Consider the following 18880-nt stretch of genomic DNA (forward strand, 5'->3'; position numbering starts at 1 on the left):
AATTAACGTCAACCACGTTTATTGTTAAAAGTCCAGTTTGAGTTTTGCAACACATTGCTTTGCCCTCACTTTCAAATATACATGCAGACAAAACAAGCACCAATAAAACATTCATTTTTGACATGAGTTAATACCCAGAGTAAGTTCAAGCAAATACATACGTCTATGCTTTGATGGTTAAACTAACACGTTAATCTTAACCTCTGTGCAACAGAACAGTTGCCTGAAACATGAAATGTAGTTTACACTGTAACACAAGTAGAGCTAAGAAATGTGTTTACATGCTGTTAATTTAATTGACCCTCCGGGTAAACGCAAAACCTTCCATCTGGTGCAGAAGACTAACTGAGTCAGCTGTGAGGACTGCTGTGCGCCATTATGGCCTCACTGAGCATATGGGCCGCATCAAGCAGCCCTGTTCTCACACGAGGTAGAGTGTCCCCTCTGAATATTTAGTAGCAGCTTCAAACCAGTTTGTTTTGTGAGACTCTTTAGGCTACAAACACAGACTCTCTGACCTCAACACTAGCATGAGGAAGTGAGAGTCCTGTTTTGTTTTAGCTCCAGGGGGCTTGTAATGTAAGAGTACAATCTGTAAACAGGTGTAGGTGTGTGTGTGTGAGAGAGAGACAAATAGGCAATCAGTGCAGTGCAAGAGTTTGTGCATATCTAAAGAACAAAAGCGTGAGAGATGTCAAAAGAGGCAGGATGGCTGCTGGTTTGTAACCTGGGTCTGAGAACAGCCACTCCTTTTAGTATTATATACATAGGGGCCATAACAAAAACTAATCTTGTCCCATCTGCTCAGAGAGTTTCTCATATGAACATCTTCCCGCCAAATCCTCCACTGTCAGAAGTCCCAGTCATCTACTTCCAGGTGGCTGAGACCGGACTCCAGACTGGCAAGTCCAGAAGGTGAGTCCTGAGGCTGGGAGCTTTCAAAGCTGGTGATAGGCGACACGGGCCGCAACAGCTCAGGTAGGGCCTCTGAAGGTCGCCGTTTGATCTAAGAAAACAAAAAGATTTAGAGAACAAACTGAAACACGACCAATTCATATCTTATTTACCAAATTTAAATATTCTAACTCTCCCACAATTGTCTAACACTTTAAATACTATATACTGATACATGTACACAAGTGAAAATGTTATAATTAATTCGATATCTTGCACACCTGTTTGAAGAAGGGATGGCCAACAAGACTGGTTGCAGATGGTCTGAAGAAATGCAATTGGGAAAACAGTTAGTGTCCCAGTCATAACACATTCCTAAAAGCAGTTGCAGTGCATTTATCGCATATATACTTTAAATATGCAGGGAGAGTTTCCCCAACCTTTTTTCTGGGTCTCGCTGTAGACACAGCTCAACAAAGGCGTGGAACTGTGGGGAGAACGTCCGGTTGTATGGGTGTCCTCCTGACGATGACGAGGGTTCACCGTTGGAGTTTCGGACTCCTCCCGGTCCTGGACCCTCACAGATCCCAGAGTCAGCACCAGAACGGGAAGGCTTCATGGACAGCTCCTCTGGTGGTATAGTTGTGGTATCCAGCAAGCATGGCACTGTCCCGTTTAGCTTCTCCAGTAGCATCTGTGGAAATGAGCTAGTATTAGTTTAACCCAATGACCTTCTTGCACACCTTAAGAGTTTGTGGTTTTAGTGTTCAGCTTTGCCCCTAATCTTCAGTTTAGATCAAAATGAAAATAACACCAATATTGTTGTTTACCATTAAATTACTTTCTACAGTCAAAATGTAACATAGGAGACTATTTAGGCCGTTGACACATCTCTGCTTACCTGTGTAGCTGGCATGTCTTTGAAGGGAACGTGTCCATTGGCTAGTTCACAGGCTGTGATCCCGAGGCTGTAGATGTCTGATCGAGAGTCATAGCCCTGGAGATTCTTCAAAAAAAAAAAAAAAATCAAATAGAAACTGTCAGTTTCATCTGTACCCCTCTTCTCATTTTCGTTGTGCATGTAGCATGAAAACTATAGTTCTGCAGCCTCTAACATTGACCGCAGAACAGCATTCACAGTGTTGAAAAATGTAGTACCTGTTGCAGCACTTCGGGACTAAGCCACGGCAGCACGTTAACGCTATACTGGGGGAAGTCGTGGACCACTTTGGCCCTTTGGCCATGTCGAATGAGGCTAAAGATGCTCCGCAGACCTGACATGCACACTTGTCCATCTGCAGAGATCAAAACGTGGCTGGCCTTCACACTCCTGCATAACCAAAACATTTAAGATAATCAATATCGTATCAGGTGTGAATGATTGTATTTTAATGACAGGGTAATATACATTAAACCACATGCTTGTCTTACCGGTGCACATATCCCATATGATGGATGTATTCAAGAGCTTTGAGCATGCCTAGCAAAATGTATGCTATAGTCAGCTCACTCATACCATCTGTAAAATGTGTGCAGATGAGATCTCTGGCTGACCCTGCAAGATTCAAAAACAGATGATCGTGATTAGAAAGCTCTCCGACATTAGCAGAGGCCGCTTCATGAATTGTTAACATAAATTTAGTTGCATAACGTATGAGAAACAGCAATAAGGTAAGAAATTGGATTTCTTACCATAAGCCATGAAAGGTGTGATGACCCATAATTCATTTTCAGCTATAAAGACGCTCTTGTATGGTAGAATACTGGGGTGGTGAAACAACTTTGACACATGTAGTTCACCCTGTGAGACAGAAAGGAAACTACATCTTATTATGTCAGAGCGAAAGATGGGGAGGAGAAGATTACATAAAATGCAATAGACTACGAGGCTGGCAAACAGATAAATTCTCAATAAAGCACTAAAATGAAATATGGGGAGGAGGGTGACATAAGAGTCAAGTCATGCACACTGAAGGCATTGAGCGATTCAAACCTGCAGGTAGGTAACCATGTCATTAGTACATGACTCCAAGTCAATCCGTCGGATGGCCACATGCTCCCCAGTGGGTCTATATCGAGCCAGGTTAACAGTCATTAAATTGTCCAAGCCCCGACCTACAAGACAATATTCAAATCACTGAGACAAAGTCATCCTCCAGTTCTGTTTGTTTGAATATTTATGTTGTTGTATGTTGTTAAATGCTAAACACACACAACTTAACAATACTTTTTATTTACAATCCAAATACTACCTTTAATAGTAAAAAAACCAAAACAACACATTTAGCTACACTTAAAACAATTCATTACATTCATCTTTAGTTTAAAAGGAAGGAAAAACCACCAGGACTCTAAACTACTGATATAGTAGCAGATCCAGCTCATGAGCTATCATAATTCACAGGAAGGTGACCACGGTGTGTGTACATTTGATTAAATTCTGATCAATACTGAAAAAAAGAGCAGTGATAAAAATTTTAAATGAACAGTTGATAGACTTATTGCTATAGAAAAAGCTTATTGTTCCTTTGACCACTTGTTTATATATAACTATTTTTAAGTTGAGTGTTCTTTACTCAAGCATCAATACATTTTGTTTAACAAATGTCCAGAAATAACAAGAACGACATTAATGAAGGTCACCCAAAGCTACTACCTTAACTATATGGAGGCCAGCTGTGCTTAAAAGGTGCATTAGGAGTCAGGAAAAACCCTAGGTGATCTAGTTTTATGAAGAAAAAAAAAAACATCACAAGAAACTGTTCTTTAGCCAGTGCAGGCAAAACAAATCTGTTACTGCCAACAAAAACTGAATTAAGTTGAGGCATGTCTTTGATTTTACTTACCAATAACAGCAAGGAGCTCATAAGAGCTGCTGTCAGGAAGGAAACTGCCCATAGTGTCTCGACGAGGGAACGAGGTCAGACTCTCCTGACTGTCCTCATTGGCCTGGAGGAGAAAAGGAAACAGTGAACGAAGATCAGTTCTGGCATGAACCTCAGTGGTCATAGCACTGAACCAAAAGGGTTTGTGAGTGACAGCTGGAGACTTAGTCTTATGTGTGATAGCTGTTAGAAGATCACTAGAGATGAGACTATGTTAGCATGACCCATAGCACTAGTGGAATTAGAGAAAATTAGCAACACAAACTGGGCAAACTATAAGTCTAATCATTAAAATAATGACCAGAGCTCCACTTAATCAGAATACCTCAATAATTCCTAAGGACATATACGCAATTTTAATTGCTCCAGAGAATTACAGTGCATCAGTTGTATATGGTTACTCCTCTGAACAACACAGTGTAAAAACATGGATGTAGCTTCCAGGCCAATTGTGAAGGGTCTTAATCCCTATCTCATAGGTGTCAAACTCTGGCCCGAAGCCTAATTACATTTGGCCCACGAAGCCATACCAAAATACTATTAGAGATGGCCTACTGGTATTATACAGCTAATATATATATTGTTTAGTATTAAGCTTTGCTTGTTCCATATTCAGTTTTCCAGCAAAACTTATTTGAGTCCATAAGAAAAGATTCATTCTTATATCTGGAGGAAGATTTTTTTTCCAATAAATATTAACGTTAGCCCGCGACTTTGTTCCAGTTTTGAATTTTGGCCCACTGTGTATTTGAGTTTGACACCCCTGCCCTATCTGAAAGCCATGTGTGAACGCTCGTGTGCTAATAACTTGTCAATTACAAGTCACGAACCGATAAGCAAGCAGTTTCAAAGTCAGATCTGCCCCTCTCCATTACATCTGATTGCATTTTTTTGTTTGTTTGTTTGTTTGTTTTGCAACCAAGACGCTAATAGTGTAAATGCTCATTTCAAAGCCTCGGAACGAGACTTCATGGTAACTGTGCCATCTTTTAAACCATCTATGCTATGAACTAATTCTCCAATAACAAAAACAGAAGTTAAGCTTAAAACCTTTTACATAACATGTAGAGAACAGCTTATATTTTTGAAAGTGAGGACTCCTGAATTCCATCAGTTTACTTCTGTTAAAATGATGGAAATGGACAGACTGCAGTCAAGCTGTGGAGGCAAATGGCAGCAAGATGTATGAATATTTGGACTGTCTCCATGGTGACCAGCAGTAAGAGACAGGCAAAATTAGAACAGCACCCTTCTTTGATCATAATTGACTCTTACAGGCTGGAGATGGCTTCAAGATCAAGATCAGGAACACACAACTCCGAAAATATCCTCACAGATAAAACTAAGAGTTGTTTCTTGTGTAAACCAAGCCACAAGAAATTATCTTTATGTAGTTTAAATTAAATACACATTAAAACTGGCATGACAGCAAAGTCAAACATGCTTTGGTAGCCATCGCTTAAGGGAGTGTCGGCAAATGTCATCTAATCACATGGGGTACACTAGACGCTGCCACTGTGATCAGATTTAGAAAGGGTTACCATGCATTGCAAAAGCTCAACACATGGAACTCCATCCATTAACAAACTGCAGGGACACACGGTCGCAGACATCAAAGTGTGACACTTTCAGCTCACCACCAACTCAACATAGGGGCCGTCACCTCACACAGGAAGTGTGAAAACATACAATATCTTTTTAATGTTACTCAAGACTTTTAGTACGGCTACAAAAACCCATCAAAATCCAAAACAGCAGCTGCCTGAAGGCCAACATGTAAACAGCAGCACACCAAAGGACTCAGACTATTTCAAATAAGCTGTAGGTATGCTTGTCTATAAACCACAAAACAGAAGCCCTTGTGAGTGAGGTGAAAAGGGCTTTCTATGCTACAAGCATGTACAGTGTGTGTCATGAACTGCAAAGTCATGCATATATAAATGTGCAAAGCCTTGAGGGGGTAGTGGATTCTGCTTATTCTGTGTGCGCACATACATATACATGCATGCACGCACATACACAAAAGGCACATGGGGTGATGCAGTGGCAGGAGTACCACACTTACTTTCCTGCGAGAGACTCCCTGAGCTTGCTCTGGGGTAGAAAAACCACATCAATGACATAAAAACATGTACACAAACAAAACAAGAGAAGGATCTGTGTTTAGAGAAGCTTTTGAACTGGTTAACACAGCCTCTGGAAGTAAGGGTTTGCTGCATGACCCAAAATTTGATAAATGAGCTTTGCTGGTTTCACATGATTTGTCTAATTCAGCATCTTTGTCCTTGGTGACCACCCACACAGAATTATCTGTTTTAAAGGCTTCATTCGTTCTTAAAAAACACAAATTTAAAAAATAAAACAAAACAATCTCACTAAACCCATCAGGCTCTTCCCAGATGTTATTTTAACCATCATGAACACAGCCAAAACAGAAATTAAATACTTGATCCAAATGCAGCTCTGAGCAATGATCTGCATGCATTGAAATGAAAATGAGACAAATACTGTACAACTTCTTATTAAAAACAAACACTTGACAAAAATAACAAGAATATCACAATTATAATACTAATTATTGAGGAGTCTGACAGCCCAAAGATGAGCTTTGCATTCACAGGATTTTCAGAAAACTTGACCTCTGACCTTAAGGTCTAGGTCACACAGATATGAACTTCTTCAAGATTTTTTGGTAGCTATACATATGGTGTCAATTTGAAAATTGTACGTCGCTTTGTTCTTCAGTTATTGCATTTACAAAATGTGTCGACATCACCCACCTGGCAGGGTGACAACAATACCCCATCAGCCCTTTATGGCTGAGGGGTAAAAACTATATAGAATATCAGAAACAAGAGTTAGCAAATCATTACAACTCTAAACACATTAGCAAAGCAACTCTGTTGCCAATATCAAGATTTATTTATTTATTTTTTTTTAAGTTGCATAAATGTTCCTTGTATGCACGTGGAACTATTCCAAATCTAACCTTAAATAAGCTGCTCAGAGTTAAATGACTTGTCAGCTGGGAAGAAGTAAGACAAAGTGAGAGACACAGACATCCCTTGCTAAGGCTGTGTAATGAGTTTAACACTAGACTCCTTGGAGCCCAATTAACTGAGACGCCATACTATGTAGGCTTTACAACAATATGGATGTTTCTTCAGTAACCAATTACATTAAATTATGTATGTGACATTGTAGTGCTGTGAACCCTGCAAAACCTGGAGCACCCTCATTGCAACAGTCCCTCTACACCTCACTAAAGAGTTTCTTGTAGCCTTAAGGTGCAGTCATTAATGAATTAATGCATGAACTGCAGTCACTGAAGGTGGGGACTAAGAAATAGCTGCAGATTGTCCATTTACCTTAACTCTATGTCTCAGACCTCAGATCAGTTTTTATCAATGCTTGCATACTTTTCTGTCAGCTGAGCACTGCAAAACAATTACACCAAACTAATGGCTGTGGACCTTTTGCACAGTTCAGTCACATGCATGCCTTTCTTGTTTTTTCCTTGTTGTTTTTTTGCTTTATTTCCACCCTGTTTTCACACTCAGAGTTGCACCAATGCTGAAACCTCGTGAATTTTTTTATTTTTTCCCCCAGATCAGGAATCTAAGGGAACCAAAATAATCAAGACAAAAGCATTTTAATTCCCATCCTTGTTTTAATACTATTGTACCCTCTTCCTATTTAAATAAATAAATCTCCCTCTCACCCCCGAGGCATGGTATGTGCTCCTCAAACTCGGGTCCTCTACTAGAGGCGTGGGACTCTGAGAGTTCTGCCTCTTAGACATTCCTAGGACTGCACTATTTTTTTTTCTTTTAGGTATGTTTTATCTTTGTTTGTAACCACATGTTTAAATGATCTGCATTGTTTCACATATGTATCTACTGTGTATCCCATTTTTAATGACCATTTATGTTAATGGTGTACAGTACATGTGGTCAGCTGCAACTTAATTCATTAAAAGGATAAAGTCGCATTTAATTACTTGTGAAATAAAATATTTAATAGTCAAAAATAAGAACTTTTAATACCAAATACAACTTCAGAAGAAGCGTGGCAAGCCCACATGACATCAGTTGTGAGTGCCATCCTGTGATAATGTTCCCTTGTAAAATGAAACAATAAGTTAAGAACGCTGCTGACAGATGATTAGGGGATGGAAAGCTTTCATAATTGTGAAATTCACAGCAAAGTAAATACTCAACTGGAGCAAAGCTTCAGTGAAAACTGAAAGTTGTTTTCTGTTGGTGCTGTTGAATGGTCAGTGGTTTGTGAAAGGTGAACCCTATGGTTAAAAATAAATTTGGCTTTGAGTCTCACCTCCAAACAACTCCAAATCCCGCAGGCTCTCCACACTCAATTTCTCAGATACCCAACGCTGACATACACAGAGAGTTAATGGAAAAAAGGAGAGAAATGCAAGCAAGAATAAGGAAAGGTTACACATAAATATAGGCACATTTAATGTTGCTGAATAAAGTTGGTTAATTTAGTAAGGTGCAGCTGTAGAAGTTTCTTTAATATTGTGCAAGAGAAAGTTGTGCAAAGCTCTGTTTCAAACACATTTAGCAATTTAGTCCAGTCTTGTATATCTATAAGCAGTGCTGGATCGAAAGGCAAAGTGTTTCTTTGATGTGTTAACTTTAAAAAACATGAATACACTAATGATGAATCCCTTAAAGGGATTAATCCTTCTCTTGGTACAGTGGCAATCTTCAGTGGGCATAATGAATAAAAGCATACAATTAGACATAAGGCATGGTCTGGCTTAAGAATCAATCCTCATGATACCAGCCCTGCAAGACAATACAAGAATTTAGAAGAATTTGACCAAATACTTACAAGAAAAGACATCGATCCTCTCAAGTGTGTTACATTTGATGCCGAAAACAGATAAAGGGAATAACTGTGGAAACAAGAAAGAAAGAAAAAAAAATGTATGTAGCGGTCTAGCCTCACTCAGCTGTAGTAGTGGTTAATTAAATTAAATATAATCAATACATATTACAATTATTTCACAGAATAAATGTGAAATTTAACACAAGTTGTAGACAATAACATGTCTAATGCTTTGGTACGTCGCCAAACAAGCAAAACCAGTCTTTCCTCGTTTTCATTTCGCTTACAAGTTATCGCAGTTCATTAAAGCGCTTACTAAACCTTGTATAGAAAAATAAAACAACCAGCTAAATGACCTGTAGAAGTAACTATTGGTTTGACGCATGACATCTCTTTTCTTGTCATTTTAAGCTTAGAAGCGGTCGGAGTTTACGTTTCAGTATTGATGATGGCTACGCAAACAGATTTGCTGAGCGACTGTCAGCAACAACAAAAAAGGAGAAGAAGGAGAAGCGTGAATAAAGCGAAAGAAAATAAAGAAATCATTCACTAGTACCACAATAATATTATTGTTATTATTGGGGGGGGTACTCGCTAATGTTGCTATGATGGAGGACACAGGGTGGCATAGTTAGCTAAAACGGCGACATCAACCTGTTTTAGTCAGAAACGCCATTATTTTAACACCTCGATAACTCACCCGTATAATGCTCGGAGCAGAAATGCCTTGTTGATGTGATACCGTCTTAGACTAACTTATTTGGCGCACCATCCTCTCCGGCAGGATGTTTTTGATAGCTCTCTACTAAGCTTTATGGGTTGCGCGCCGTGTCGCTAGCGAATGACGAAATGCGCAAAAAGAAACCTCGCGCACACGGTTGACGCAAGCACCGTGGGGGACTAGTGAAAACAGAGGCGCTTTTATTGGAAAAAAGAAACAGGTAAATAAATACTCCCTACCGTTTAGCACTACAAAGGATCGATGCTTTCGGCTAATGAAAAAAAATGAAGCTCTGTGCTGCGCTTGGGTGTGAAAGGGCCTCGTTCACGGCAAAGTTTCGATCCTAACGTCGCACACCTCCTCGGCCTTACTGCGGCCTTGAGCTAACGCTAACATTTGGTGCAGATAAATCATGTCCAAGTGCTGTTATTGTCCAACTGCTACGACGCAAACAACCTCTCGAAGCTAGCAGGGCAATCAAAATGTATTGTGTTTACTTTTATCTTCGTATTTAGCGTATGCGGTAAGCTTTAGGAACCGTAACGTCGATGCTTTCCTGTTGCTTGTTAACAAATATGCATACCGCCAATAGACAGCAGTTTCTGTAGTACCGTTATAGATATCAATAAAGGCGTTTCATGAATTTTGTGTATTTATCATAGTAGTCGTATTGACGTGAATAGTCGTAGATGCTCGTCTGCGCATGTGTTGTTCAGCTAAAGTTGCTTTCCGCAGTAGGGGATGTAATGTACTTACAATCCGTATTATTTGTTAGTAAACTCGTCATTATCCACCGAAATGCCCTTGTTAGAAGTGGACGCTATTGACCATGTGACCGACTAAAGAGAGAGGTGTCCATAATGCTGAGTCAGATTGTGCTGAGGGCACCTTTAATAAAGAGCCACGAAGTATAGAAAAGGTCAGATGGAGCTGCACTTTGTCTTTCTGAATCAAGAAAAAGTGTATGATAGGATTCTAAGAGAGGAACTGTGTTATTGCATGAGGCAGTGGGGACTGGGAGAGAAGCATGTAAGCGTGGTGCAGGACATGTGTGAGGACAGACAGTGGTGAGGTATGAAGTAGGTGTGACAGATGGGTTCACTGTGGGGGTAGGATTACATCAAGGATCGGCTCTGAGCCCCTTATTGTTTGCAGTGGAGGTGGACACATTGAAAGATGAGGTCAGGTTGGAGTCTTCGTGGATTATGGTGTTCGTAGATGACGTTGTGATTTGTAGTGAGAATAGTGAGCTGGAGGAAGCGAACTGGTGAGATTTATGGTCTGGAGAGAATAGGAATGGAGGGCAGTATAACCAAGACAGATTACATGTGCACAAATTAGAGGGAGACAGGTGTAACAGTGAAAGGTAGTCAAGGTGGATGAGTTTAAATACCTGGGGTCAACCATCCAAAGCAACGGACAGTGGAGACAGGGTGGAGACAGGAGCCTGAGCTGAGTTGAACATGATCAGGTTTTAGTTGGGATGGACAAAATTAGAAGTGAGTACATCAGACGAACAGCTCAGGCCAGCAACACTAAAGAGGCAAGTTTGAGATGGTTTTTAAAAACTGAGCTGCCTGTAAGGAGGAAGAGAGGAGGATCACAGAGGTTGGTGGATGTAGTGAAGCAGGGTTGGTGTGACAAAGGAGAAAGAAGAACTGAAAGAAGAACTATTTTTTAACTTTAAATTGGGAAGTGTAACAGGGCTGGTTTAAGATTTTAGAGACTTCTCTAAGAGCTCTTTTTTTAAATTCTTTTCAGAACAGCCATGAACTGGAACAAAGGTGGTCCTGGTGTGAAGCGAGGTTTTGGCTTTGGGGGGTTTTCACTCGCAGGAAAAAAAGAAGAGCCTCGCCTTCCTCATCAATCACACACATCATTTGGAGGCCCAGGATCTGGAAGTGGTGGATATGGGAAGAACCAGCAGCTCCCATCATTCTACAAAATAGGGACCAAAAGAGCTAATTTTGATGAGGAAAATGCGTGAGTATTACATATCTCACATATGTACAGTAATAGAAATATTAATTTCAGCCCTTGATAGCAGCACATACTGGGATTGTGAGTAAATGTATAAGCTGCATATGTCCTCTTTTCAATTAGATATTTTGAAGATGATGAAGAGGAGTCCAGCAGTAACATGGATCTGCCTTACATCCCAGCTGAAAACTCACCCACACGGCAACAGATGCAGTCAGGTGGTGGCTCAGACAGCGAAGATGACCCTTTGGATGCTTTCATGGCCGAAGTTGAGGTGAGTAGATTTTACAGATAAGCAGAGACACAAACTAAACTAAATTCTGCCTTTAACAGATTTATTTTACTTTTATTTTTCAGAACCAAGCAGCTAAAGACATGAAGAAACTAGAGGAAAAGGAGAAGGAGAAAAAGTCAGCCAAGTAAGACTCTATATTTGCTTGTTTTTATGCTTAATTTAGGTGTTAGGCATTAAATAAAATAATTTCAACAGGAAAAAAGAAATTGCCCACAATTGGATCAAAATTTCATTTAATTTTAAATGTGGCTTAAGTTGCCAAAAGCTGTTAAACTTTACTCAAACCTTATCATTCAAATTTCTCCAAGAAAAAAATGTAAATAAAAATAAAAATCCAACAGTACCTTTGCTAAATAAAAAAAAAAGAAAGATATTGTGAGGTAAGCAGATTGATCGTACTCATAGTGGGATGTGGGCTGTCTTTGGTGTACGAACGAGCCGCAGGGAAGTTTTTTTTTCTCCGCTTGTCATTTCAGGGGTATTCGTGATGACATTGAAGAAGAAGATGAGCAAGTGAGTGAGCCCTCCAAAGTTTTTAATCCTCTACTTTGCTGGTCAGAGAGGTCTACCCTCTCTAATGTTATAAAGCCTCATGTCTTCCCTTTTTTTTTGACCAGGTTGCATATAGGATCAATATTTTTAAATGCATTTCATTCTTGTTTTTAAATTGTTGAGTATTCTTTAACCCGTATGTTAAGCTTGTGCTATAAAGCTGAAAGTCTCATTTGTCACTTCATCCTGGAGGCTGTAGTAAGGCTGTACTAGCTCACTTTTTCACCTGAAATGATTTAATCTCTGCAGGAAGCTTACTTCCGCTACATGGCAGAGAATCCCACCGCTGGGCTGACACAGGAAGAGGAGGAGGAAAACATTGATTATGACAGTGATGGGAATCCAATTCCCTCTACAACCAAGAAAATTATCATGCCACTCCCTCCTATTGACCACTCAGAGGTAAAGTTCATAATTCTCACTGAAAACACACAATTGTTTGGGGGGGTTGTTGTTGTTTTTGTATTTCTCACATATGATAACTATTTGATTGTACATTTTGCTGCCTTTTTTGCAATTTTTCATAGATTGATTATCCACCCTTTGAGAAAAACTTTTACGAAGAGCATGAGGAACTCAGCAGCTTGACTGGAACTCAGGTGCTGGAGTTGAGGCATAAACTGAACTTACGAGTAAGTCTGTTATTCATTTTTTGTACCTGAGAAGGGATAGGGATGTAGTTTAAGCTTTCTTTTCTAGTCTTATTTTCTTTATCACCGATATTACTAGCAACATGGATCGCGAAATAAAGATTAAGTTATTTGTTGCTCGTTGTTTTGTTCTTTCTCAGGTATCTGGTGCTGCCCCTCCAAAACCTTGTACCAGCTTTGCCCACTTTAATTTCGATGAGCAACTAATGCACCAAATTCGGAAGTCTGAATATACTCAGCCCACACCAATTCAGTGTCAGGTATGTTGTAATTTAATGTTTTGATATTCACATGGGTGAAAATTTAATAAGTTGTTATTAATGGGGAATAAATTTTGATTTTAGGGTGTCCCCATTGCGCTGTCAGGACGTGATATGATAGGTATTGCAAAAACGGGCAGCGGCAAAACTGCAGCTTTTATCTGGCCAATGCTGGTTCATATCATGGACCAAAAGGAACTGGAGCCTGGGGAAGGACCCATCGCAGTCATCGTGTGCCCTACCAGAGAGCTTTGTCAGCAGGTAAGAGAAGGTTGGAGTATAAAGGGTATATTTGAAATTACAATGTTAAAAGCGTTGGCTCAGTATGGTGTGTAACTGTTAATATTTACTAGATCCATGCAGAATGTAAGCGCTTTGGGAAAGCCTACTCATTGCGTTCAGTGGCTGTATATGGAGGAGGCAGCATGTGGGAGCAAGCCAAGGCTTTGCAGGACGGTGCAGAGATTGTTGTGTGCACTCCAGTAAGAACCTTTTTTCATTTCTCCTGGTTAAAGATGAAGCATTTGCTGCACTGTTGCAAAATAAGCATTAAGTTCACTGCACGTGTGTGTTTGCACAGGGTCGTCTGATAGACCACGTTAAAAAGAAGGCCACGTCTCTGCAGAGAGTAACATACCTGGTGTTTGATGAGGCTGATCGAATGTTTGATATGGGCTTTGGTGGGTTATCATGGTCACTGCTCTAGGAAAGATGTTGTGCTTTTATTCTTTCTAATTTACAGTATGTTGAAATCATTTTTTGTTTTCTTTCTTTTTGCTTTAGAATATCAGGTTAGATCCATTGCCAGCCACGTTCGCCCAGACAGACAGAGTAAGTGATATGATTCTTTTTTTTTTTTTTAATGCAAATACTGGAACTACTGAGAATTTATATATTAATATTGATTCATTAATTTCTTCTCAGCTCTTCTGTTTAGTGCTACATTTCGGAAGAAGATAGAGCGGCTTGCTAGAGACATTTTGGTTGATCCCATTCGTGTCGTGCAGGGAGACATTGGAGAGGTAAATATAGCTTTTAATGTTAATGCTTCTTAAATGTTCACAGGGTGGTGAAGTACATAGAATTCATCTTTTCCTAACTTTAGATTTTTAAAACGTAGTTTCATGTCTACTCAAAAGTTTTGTAAGACATTTTTGTCTTTGAAGCTCTGTATTAAAAAGTACATAACATGTTTCTTTTAGGCTTTCATTAAAATGCAAACAAAAAAATGCCCTGACACTGCTTTTATTTTAATCCTCTCTAAAAAGGCCAATGAGGATGTGACTCAGGTAGTGGAGATGCTGGTCAGTGGGTCTGATAAATGGGGCTGGCTGACTCGCCGGCTGGTCGAATTCACCTCCACAGGATCGGTCCTCATTTTTGTCACCAAGAAGGCCAACTGTGAGGAGCTAGCTACTAACCTGACTCAAGAGGGCTACAGCCTGGGCCTCCTGCATGGTGATATGGACCAGAGCGAGAGGAACAAGGTCATCAGTGATTTCAAGAAGAAGAACTTGCCCGTTCTGGTGGCCACTGATGTAGCTGGTGTGTACACGATGTAGTTCTGATTGACACTAAGGTTTCCTTGTTCCCTTTTCTTTACGTTTTCATCACTTTCTGTAGCAACTTAATTTTCTTCAAGCTGAGAAACACATTTCCTTGCTCCCTTTTTTCCTCTTACTAGCTCGTGGTCTGGACATCCCATCAATTCGTACGGTGGTGAACTACGACGTTGCACGAGACATCGACACACACACCCACAGGATCGGTAGAACGGGTCGTGCTGGAGAGAAAGGTGTGGCCTACACTCTCCTCACTAATAAAGACACATCATTTGCTGGGGACCTGGTGCGGAATCTGGAGGGAGCTAATCAGGCTGTTTCCAAAGAACTGATGGACTTGGCCATGCAGGTTAGATAAATCACTGATTCACAAATAATATTTATCTGGACTAAATGCATCACTTTATTAATTGATTTTTTTTTTTATAAACTTTGCTCAATTTGCATTGTTTTGGGTTTTTTTTCCCCAGAATCCCTGGTTCAGGAAGTCACGATTCAAAGGTGGCAAAGGAAAGAAACTGAATATTGGTGGAGGTGGTCTTGGTTACAGAGAGAGACCCGGCCTTGGGGCTGAAAGTTCTGTAAGTTAAAACCTAATGATTGTAATCATTAATGCACACTGTAAATTAATTAGCAAAATGCCCATAATAACAGATAATGACTTATAACTGTTTTCTTTACAGGATCGTAGCAGCACTAGTAGCTTGTTGTCTTCCACTAGTAGCTATGAAGGCTACAGCAAACCAACTACTGGGGCAATGGGAGATCGCATGTCTGCAATGAAACAAGCCTTCCAGGTACTCACTAATTCAATTTTTCTGCCATTCTCCTTTATGGTCTATAATTATTCCTACCTAGAGAGATTTCAAATGCACGTTTACGACATAGTATTAGGGCCACATTAAGAAAAAAAATATTATTGATCATTTTGAGAATAAAATAAAAGTTGAAAATCGAATTAGAGAAAAAATTCAAAATGTGGAGATTACATTTGTTGTTTCGAGACAAATTCCCACGGCTGCTGTATCCTCAGAGTTACTGAAATCGTACTTCAGACTCAGCTTAAGTGACAAGGAAAGAAATGATTTCTCTTTTAGCGCATAAACACAGTGTGGTGATAAGAACGACGGTGAAAAGAAGATTCAGAAGCTGCATTTGGTCAAACAGAAAAACCACACAAACTTGGAAGAGTGCATTTGTACAAAATGGAAGGGCTGGTAATGGACAGAGGCAAGATTATCGATGGTTCCACCCTCGTTCAATAAAGAGGATGTATGTTATATCTACACAAGGCATTTTGTAGAGGGTATAGCAGCCGTGACAGTTTGCCTTAAACCGACAGCAGTAATCTACACGATTCAACTTTTAACTCAAATTAGTATTTCGACTTTTTTCTCAAAATGATCAATAATATTTGTTTTTCCTCAGTGTGGCCCTAATACTCCTTTGTTAGACTTACCTCCATGTATTATGTATAAAGATTTCTGTAACTCCTCAGTGCTTAATGCAGTATTTTTTGTTTAGCCGCTTAAATCAAAGCTGAAAAGCAGTTCAGTTGCATCTTGATGAGTTCATCTTAAACTTACTGTGTACGCTTACTTTGGACATTCTTTGTAAGAAAGGAATAAATGCCTTAGGTTTAAGATAGTTAGTCATTCATAATGTCTCTTTTTCCTCTAGGCTCAATATAAGAGCCACTTTGTAGCTGCATCCAGCGGCCCCCCAAAGCTCAGTGCCAAGTCTAGTGGCTCCTCAGGATGGACCAGTGCCGGCAGCCTGAGCTCTGTGCCAACAGAATCTGCCAATGGCTCAGAACGGTCTCACAGTGCTACCTTGTCCATGGTGGGTTTCACCAGTGCTGGCTCCCTGAGCTCAGTGGCCCCCACCAGTCAAACCAGTTCACTCCAGAGCTACACTCCACCTGCACCTCCGTCACAGAGAGAGAGCTCACGTGATAGACACGGGGACGACCGGGGGCGTCACGGTGACAGTCAACACCGCCATAGCGACAGGAACGATCGATACAGTAGCGAGGATCGCTACGGAGACCGGGATCGTCACGGGGATAGAGATAGAGATCGTGACCGCCACGGCGACCGTGATCGCCACAGCAGCAGCCGCCACAGTGACAGTCGTAACGGAGATGGAAGCAAGAGGGACAGAGATGATCGGAGGAGTGATAGGGATGGGGGAGACAGGGGGAGTGGAGATGGGAGGGACAGAGGAAGCGATAGCTTTGCTGTCCCTGAACCACCTAAACGTAGAAAGAGCAGATGGGACAACTAAAGAGAACATAAACACATTAATCGATCTTTATGTGCACCCAACTGCTCCATAACAAGCTTGTCTGTATAGGCAGATAGCAGAGCATATCAGAGGCTGACACAAGCACAGAACCGTAGGGGATATTTTATAGATTTCGATTAGATAGGAAGTGTACCAAACCTCCTATCAGGCTGGTTAGGACATCATGGTTTGGAGTTTAACAGTTTGGTCAGATCAGCATAAGCGGCTCCGAGACAGCTACTGTACATATACCATCTAAGACTGTTGTTATTGTAAGTCAAGTCAAGCAATACAGCTGTAATAAATCCTCCTGTCCATTAAAAACAATCAAATTAGGATGTGTTATCGTTGTTTGTCTCACTGGCCTCATGCTTTTGGCTTGCAAACTTGATGCTTTATTTTCTCCAGTGGTTTTTTGCCAAGTGTGTTTGTATTTTTGCATTTTGTTAATCTACAAAGCAAACTGTTTGATTTCTGAAGGCGCACTGTGATGATTCACAGTCACTCGAGTACATGTCAAAACAAATATGTATAGTTCTTTTTGTGTCTTGTATTCAAGTTTTAGTGAAGTGCCTCTCTTTGGCATTTAGTCTGTATTCCAAAATGTTTTCAAGAAAATGCATTTGTTTGAGAGGAATTTCAAGTGTATATTGACATGGAAAATGAGAGGTTTTTGATTAAAAGGACTCCTTTGGCACATGCTTTTATATATTCATTTTTGGCTTTCATTACATAGTGATAGGGTCAGAAAGTTGGGATTGAGATGGGATGACATGATGCAAAGGGACTGGAGTGAAACCCAGCCTGCCACATTAAGAACTAAGCTCTTGTTGTATGGGCTGTTGCTTTAGCATCATGTGACATAAAAGGAGTTTTTACTGTTGATGTTAAAATCCAAAAAGGTGACATGAAAGATGGGAGTTGTATATTTCTCTAAAGTGGTTTAAATTCATTTAATTTAAACTTAAACAGTTCCTGGCAGCAAACAACCACAAAAAAGTGGTTTTGTCATTTCTCACTGTGGCCACTGGGGGGCATAAATGGTTGTGATACGCATCATTACACATAATCGTAGCGGTGTCAAACATATTTTTGCAGGCAGCTCAGATATTTGCGTATAATCCCTGTGCAAATTTTATTCACATAAACTACAAAGCAAAAAGTAAATAACTAGCATGTCACAATTTTACTCCCCCTTTTCAAAAAAGTTTAACCAATTTTCTCTTCCATATTTGGCATTCACTTCACATAACGATTGGTTTAACTGCTTCAGTGTGTTGCACACTGCTCAACACTATGACCTGTATTTTCAAATTAATTCTACCATGGCTACCTATTTTACTAACATTTACTGGCTTCTAGTCTGGAGCTTTTGATCAAAATGAAGTGTAATTTCCTGTGTGTAAGAGCTTCAAAGAAGGCAACTGGACATATTTAACTTCTTTGAAGATGTTTCACCTTTCATCCAAGATGCGTCTAAAAGATGAAGAGTTCCAGGTATTTAAACCCTAGTGGGAGTTGTTTCTTAAGTGGGGGTGATTTATTTTATTTATTTATTTTTTAAGTCAATGATGCAATGTCCTCGAATAACTTAAAGACGTCCAATCACTGTCTAAACTTTCAAGCTCTTAAGACTACCGTGACCGGGATCACCAAGAACCTACACAGATCTAAGACTATCTACTTTTGATGGAGCATTTCTACATTATTATGAGGATATATATGGATATAAATACATTAGTCTTCTTACATTATGTACTTTATTTTGGTAACTTGTAATCTCCTGGTTTAAGAATTGATTGAATCGGGAAACAAATATAATGAATAAGGTGAAAAGCTGATAGTTGATAAAGCAAATAAATATGTGTGCTGATAATATATCACACATTATCACACGATTAGATTTTTGTGTTATGATGAACAGCCTAAGATGTCTAAAGA

General features: G+C 39.9%; 2 protein-coding genes across 5 annotated transcripts; one reads left to right on the forward strand and one right to left on the reverse strand.

Moving 5' to 3' along the window:
- Positions 1-2: 2 nt before the first annotated feature.
- Positions 3-9493, reverse strand: strada (STE20 related adaptor alpha). 3 transcript variants are annotated; one of them, XM_085404584.1, is made up of 13 exons: positions 9334-9493; positions 8637-8700; positions 8115-8172; positions 5845-5873; positions 3741-3843; positions 2888-3009; positions 2587-2695; positions 2326-2449; positions 2053-2224; positions 1796-1900; positions 1335-1588; positions 1176-1218; positions 3-1006 (listed from the first exon to the last, which is right to left on the reverse strand). In XM_085404584.1, exons 2-13 carry the CDS (start codon positions 8646-8648, stop codon positions 851-853), a joined length of 1287 nt encoding a protein of 428 aa, XP_085260710.1. In that variant the 5' UTR covers positions 8649-8700; positions 9334-9493; the 3' UTR covers positions 3-850. The 3 variants fall into 3 exon arrangements, with proteins under 3 accessions (XP_085260710.1, XP_085260713.1, XP_085260711.1); XM_085404587.1 differs by lacking the exon at positions 5845-5873 and having other exon boundaries at positions 9334-9351; XM_085404585.1 differs by lacking the exons at positions 5845-5873; positions 8115-8172.
- A 1586-nt stretch (positions 9494-11079) lies between these two features.
- On the forward strand, positions 11080-17636 carry ddx42 (DEAD (Asp-Glu-Ala-Asp) box helicase 42). 2 transcript variants are annotated; one of them, XM_085404589.1, is made up of 17 exons: positions 11080-11337; positions 11458-11608; positions 11692-11753; positions 12106-12142; positions 12431-12583; positions 12709-12813; positions 12972-13091; positions 13176-13352; positions 13445-13573; positions 13672-13771; positions 13875-13922; positions 14016-14113; positions 14360-14636; positions 14776-15002; positions 15124-15234; positions 15337-15450; positions 16334-17636. In XM_085404589.1, exons 1-17 carry the CDS (start codon positions 11123-11125, stop codon positions 16937-16939), a joined length of 2730 nt encoding a protein of 909 aa, XP_085260715.1. In that variant the 5' UTR covers positions 11080-11122; the 3' UTR covers positions 16940-17636. The 2 variants fall into 2 exon arrangements, with proteins under 2 accessions (XP_085260715.1, XP_085260716.1); XM_085404590.1 differs by lacking the exons at positions 11080-11337; positions 12106-12142 and having other exon boundaries at positions 11555-11608.
- The last annotated feature ends 1244 nt before the right edge of the window (positions 17637-18880 follow it).

This window comes from Rhamphochromis longiceps, linkage group LG4 (assembly GCF_057381845.1).
Source record: "Rhamphochromis longiceps isolate RC_006_pf linkage group LG4, R_longiceps_female_GT1.1, whole genome shotgun sequence".
NCBI classification, from domain to species: domain Eukaryota; kingdom Metazoa; phylum Chordata; class Actinopteri; order Cichliformes; family Cichlidae; genus Rhamphochromis; species Rhamphochromis longiceps.

Bases quoted from the DNA above. Each gene is read 5' to 3' on its own strand.
- strada (XM_085404584.1), bottom strand. The intron at 5,874-8,114 runs GTGAGACTCAAA...TTTCTACCCCAG, and splicing joins GGATTTGGAGTTGTTTGGAG to AGCAAGCTCAGGGAGTCTCT. The intron at 1,589-1,795 runs GTAAGCAGAGAT...TCATTTCCACAG, and splicing joins AAGACATGCCAGCTACACAG to ATGCTACTGGAGAAGCTAAA.
- ddx42 (XM_085404589.1), top strand. From the start codon at position 11,123: ATGAACTGGAACAAAGGTGGTCCTGGTGTGAAGCGAGGTTTTGGCTTT. The intron at 12,814-12,971 runs GTAAGTCTGTTA...GTTCTTTCTCAG, and splicing joins GGCATAAACTGAACTTACGA to GTATCTGGTGCTGCCCCTCC. The intron at 15,235-15,336 runs GTAAGTTAAAAC...TTTTCTTTACAG, and splicing joins GCCTTGGGGCTGAAAGTTCT to GATCGTAGCAGCACTAGTAG.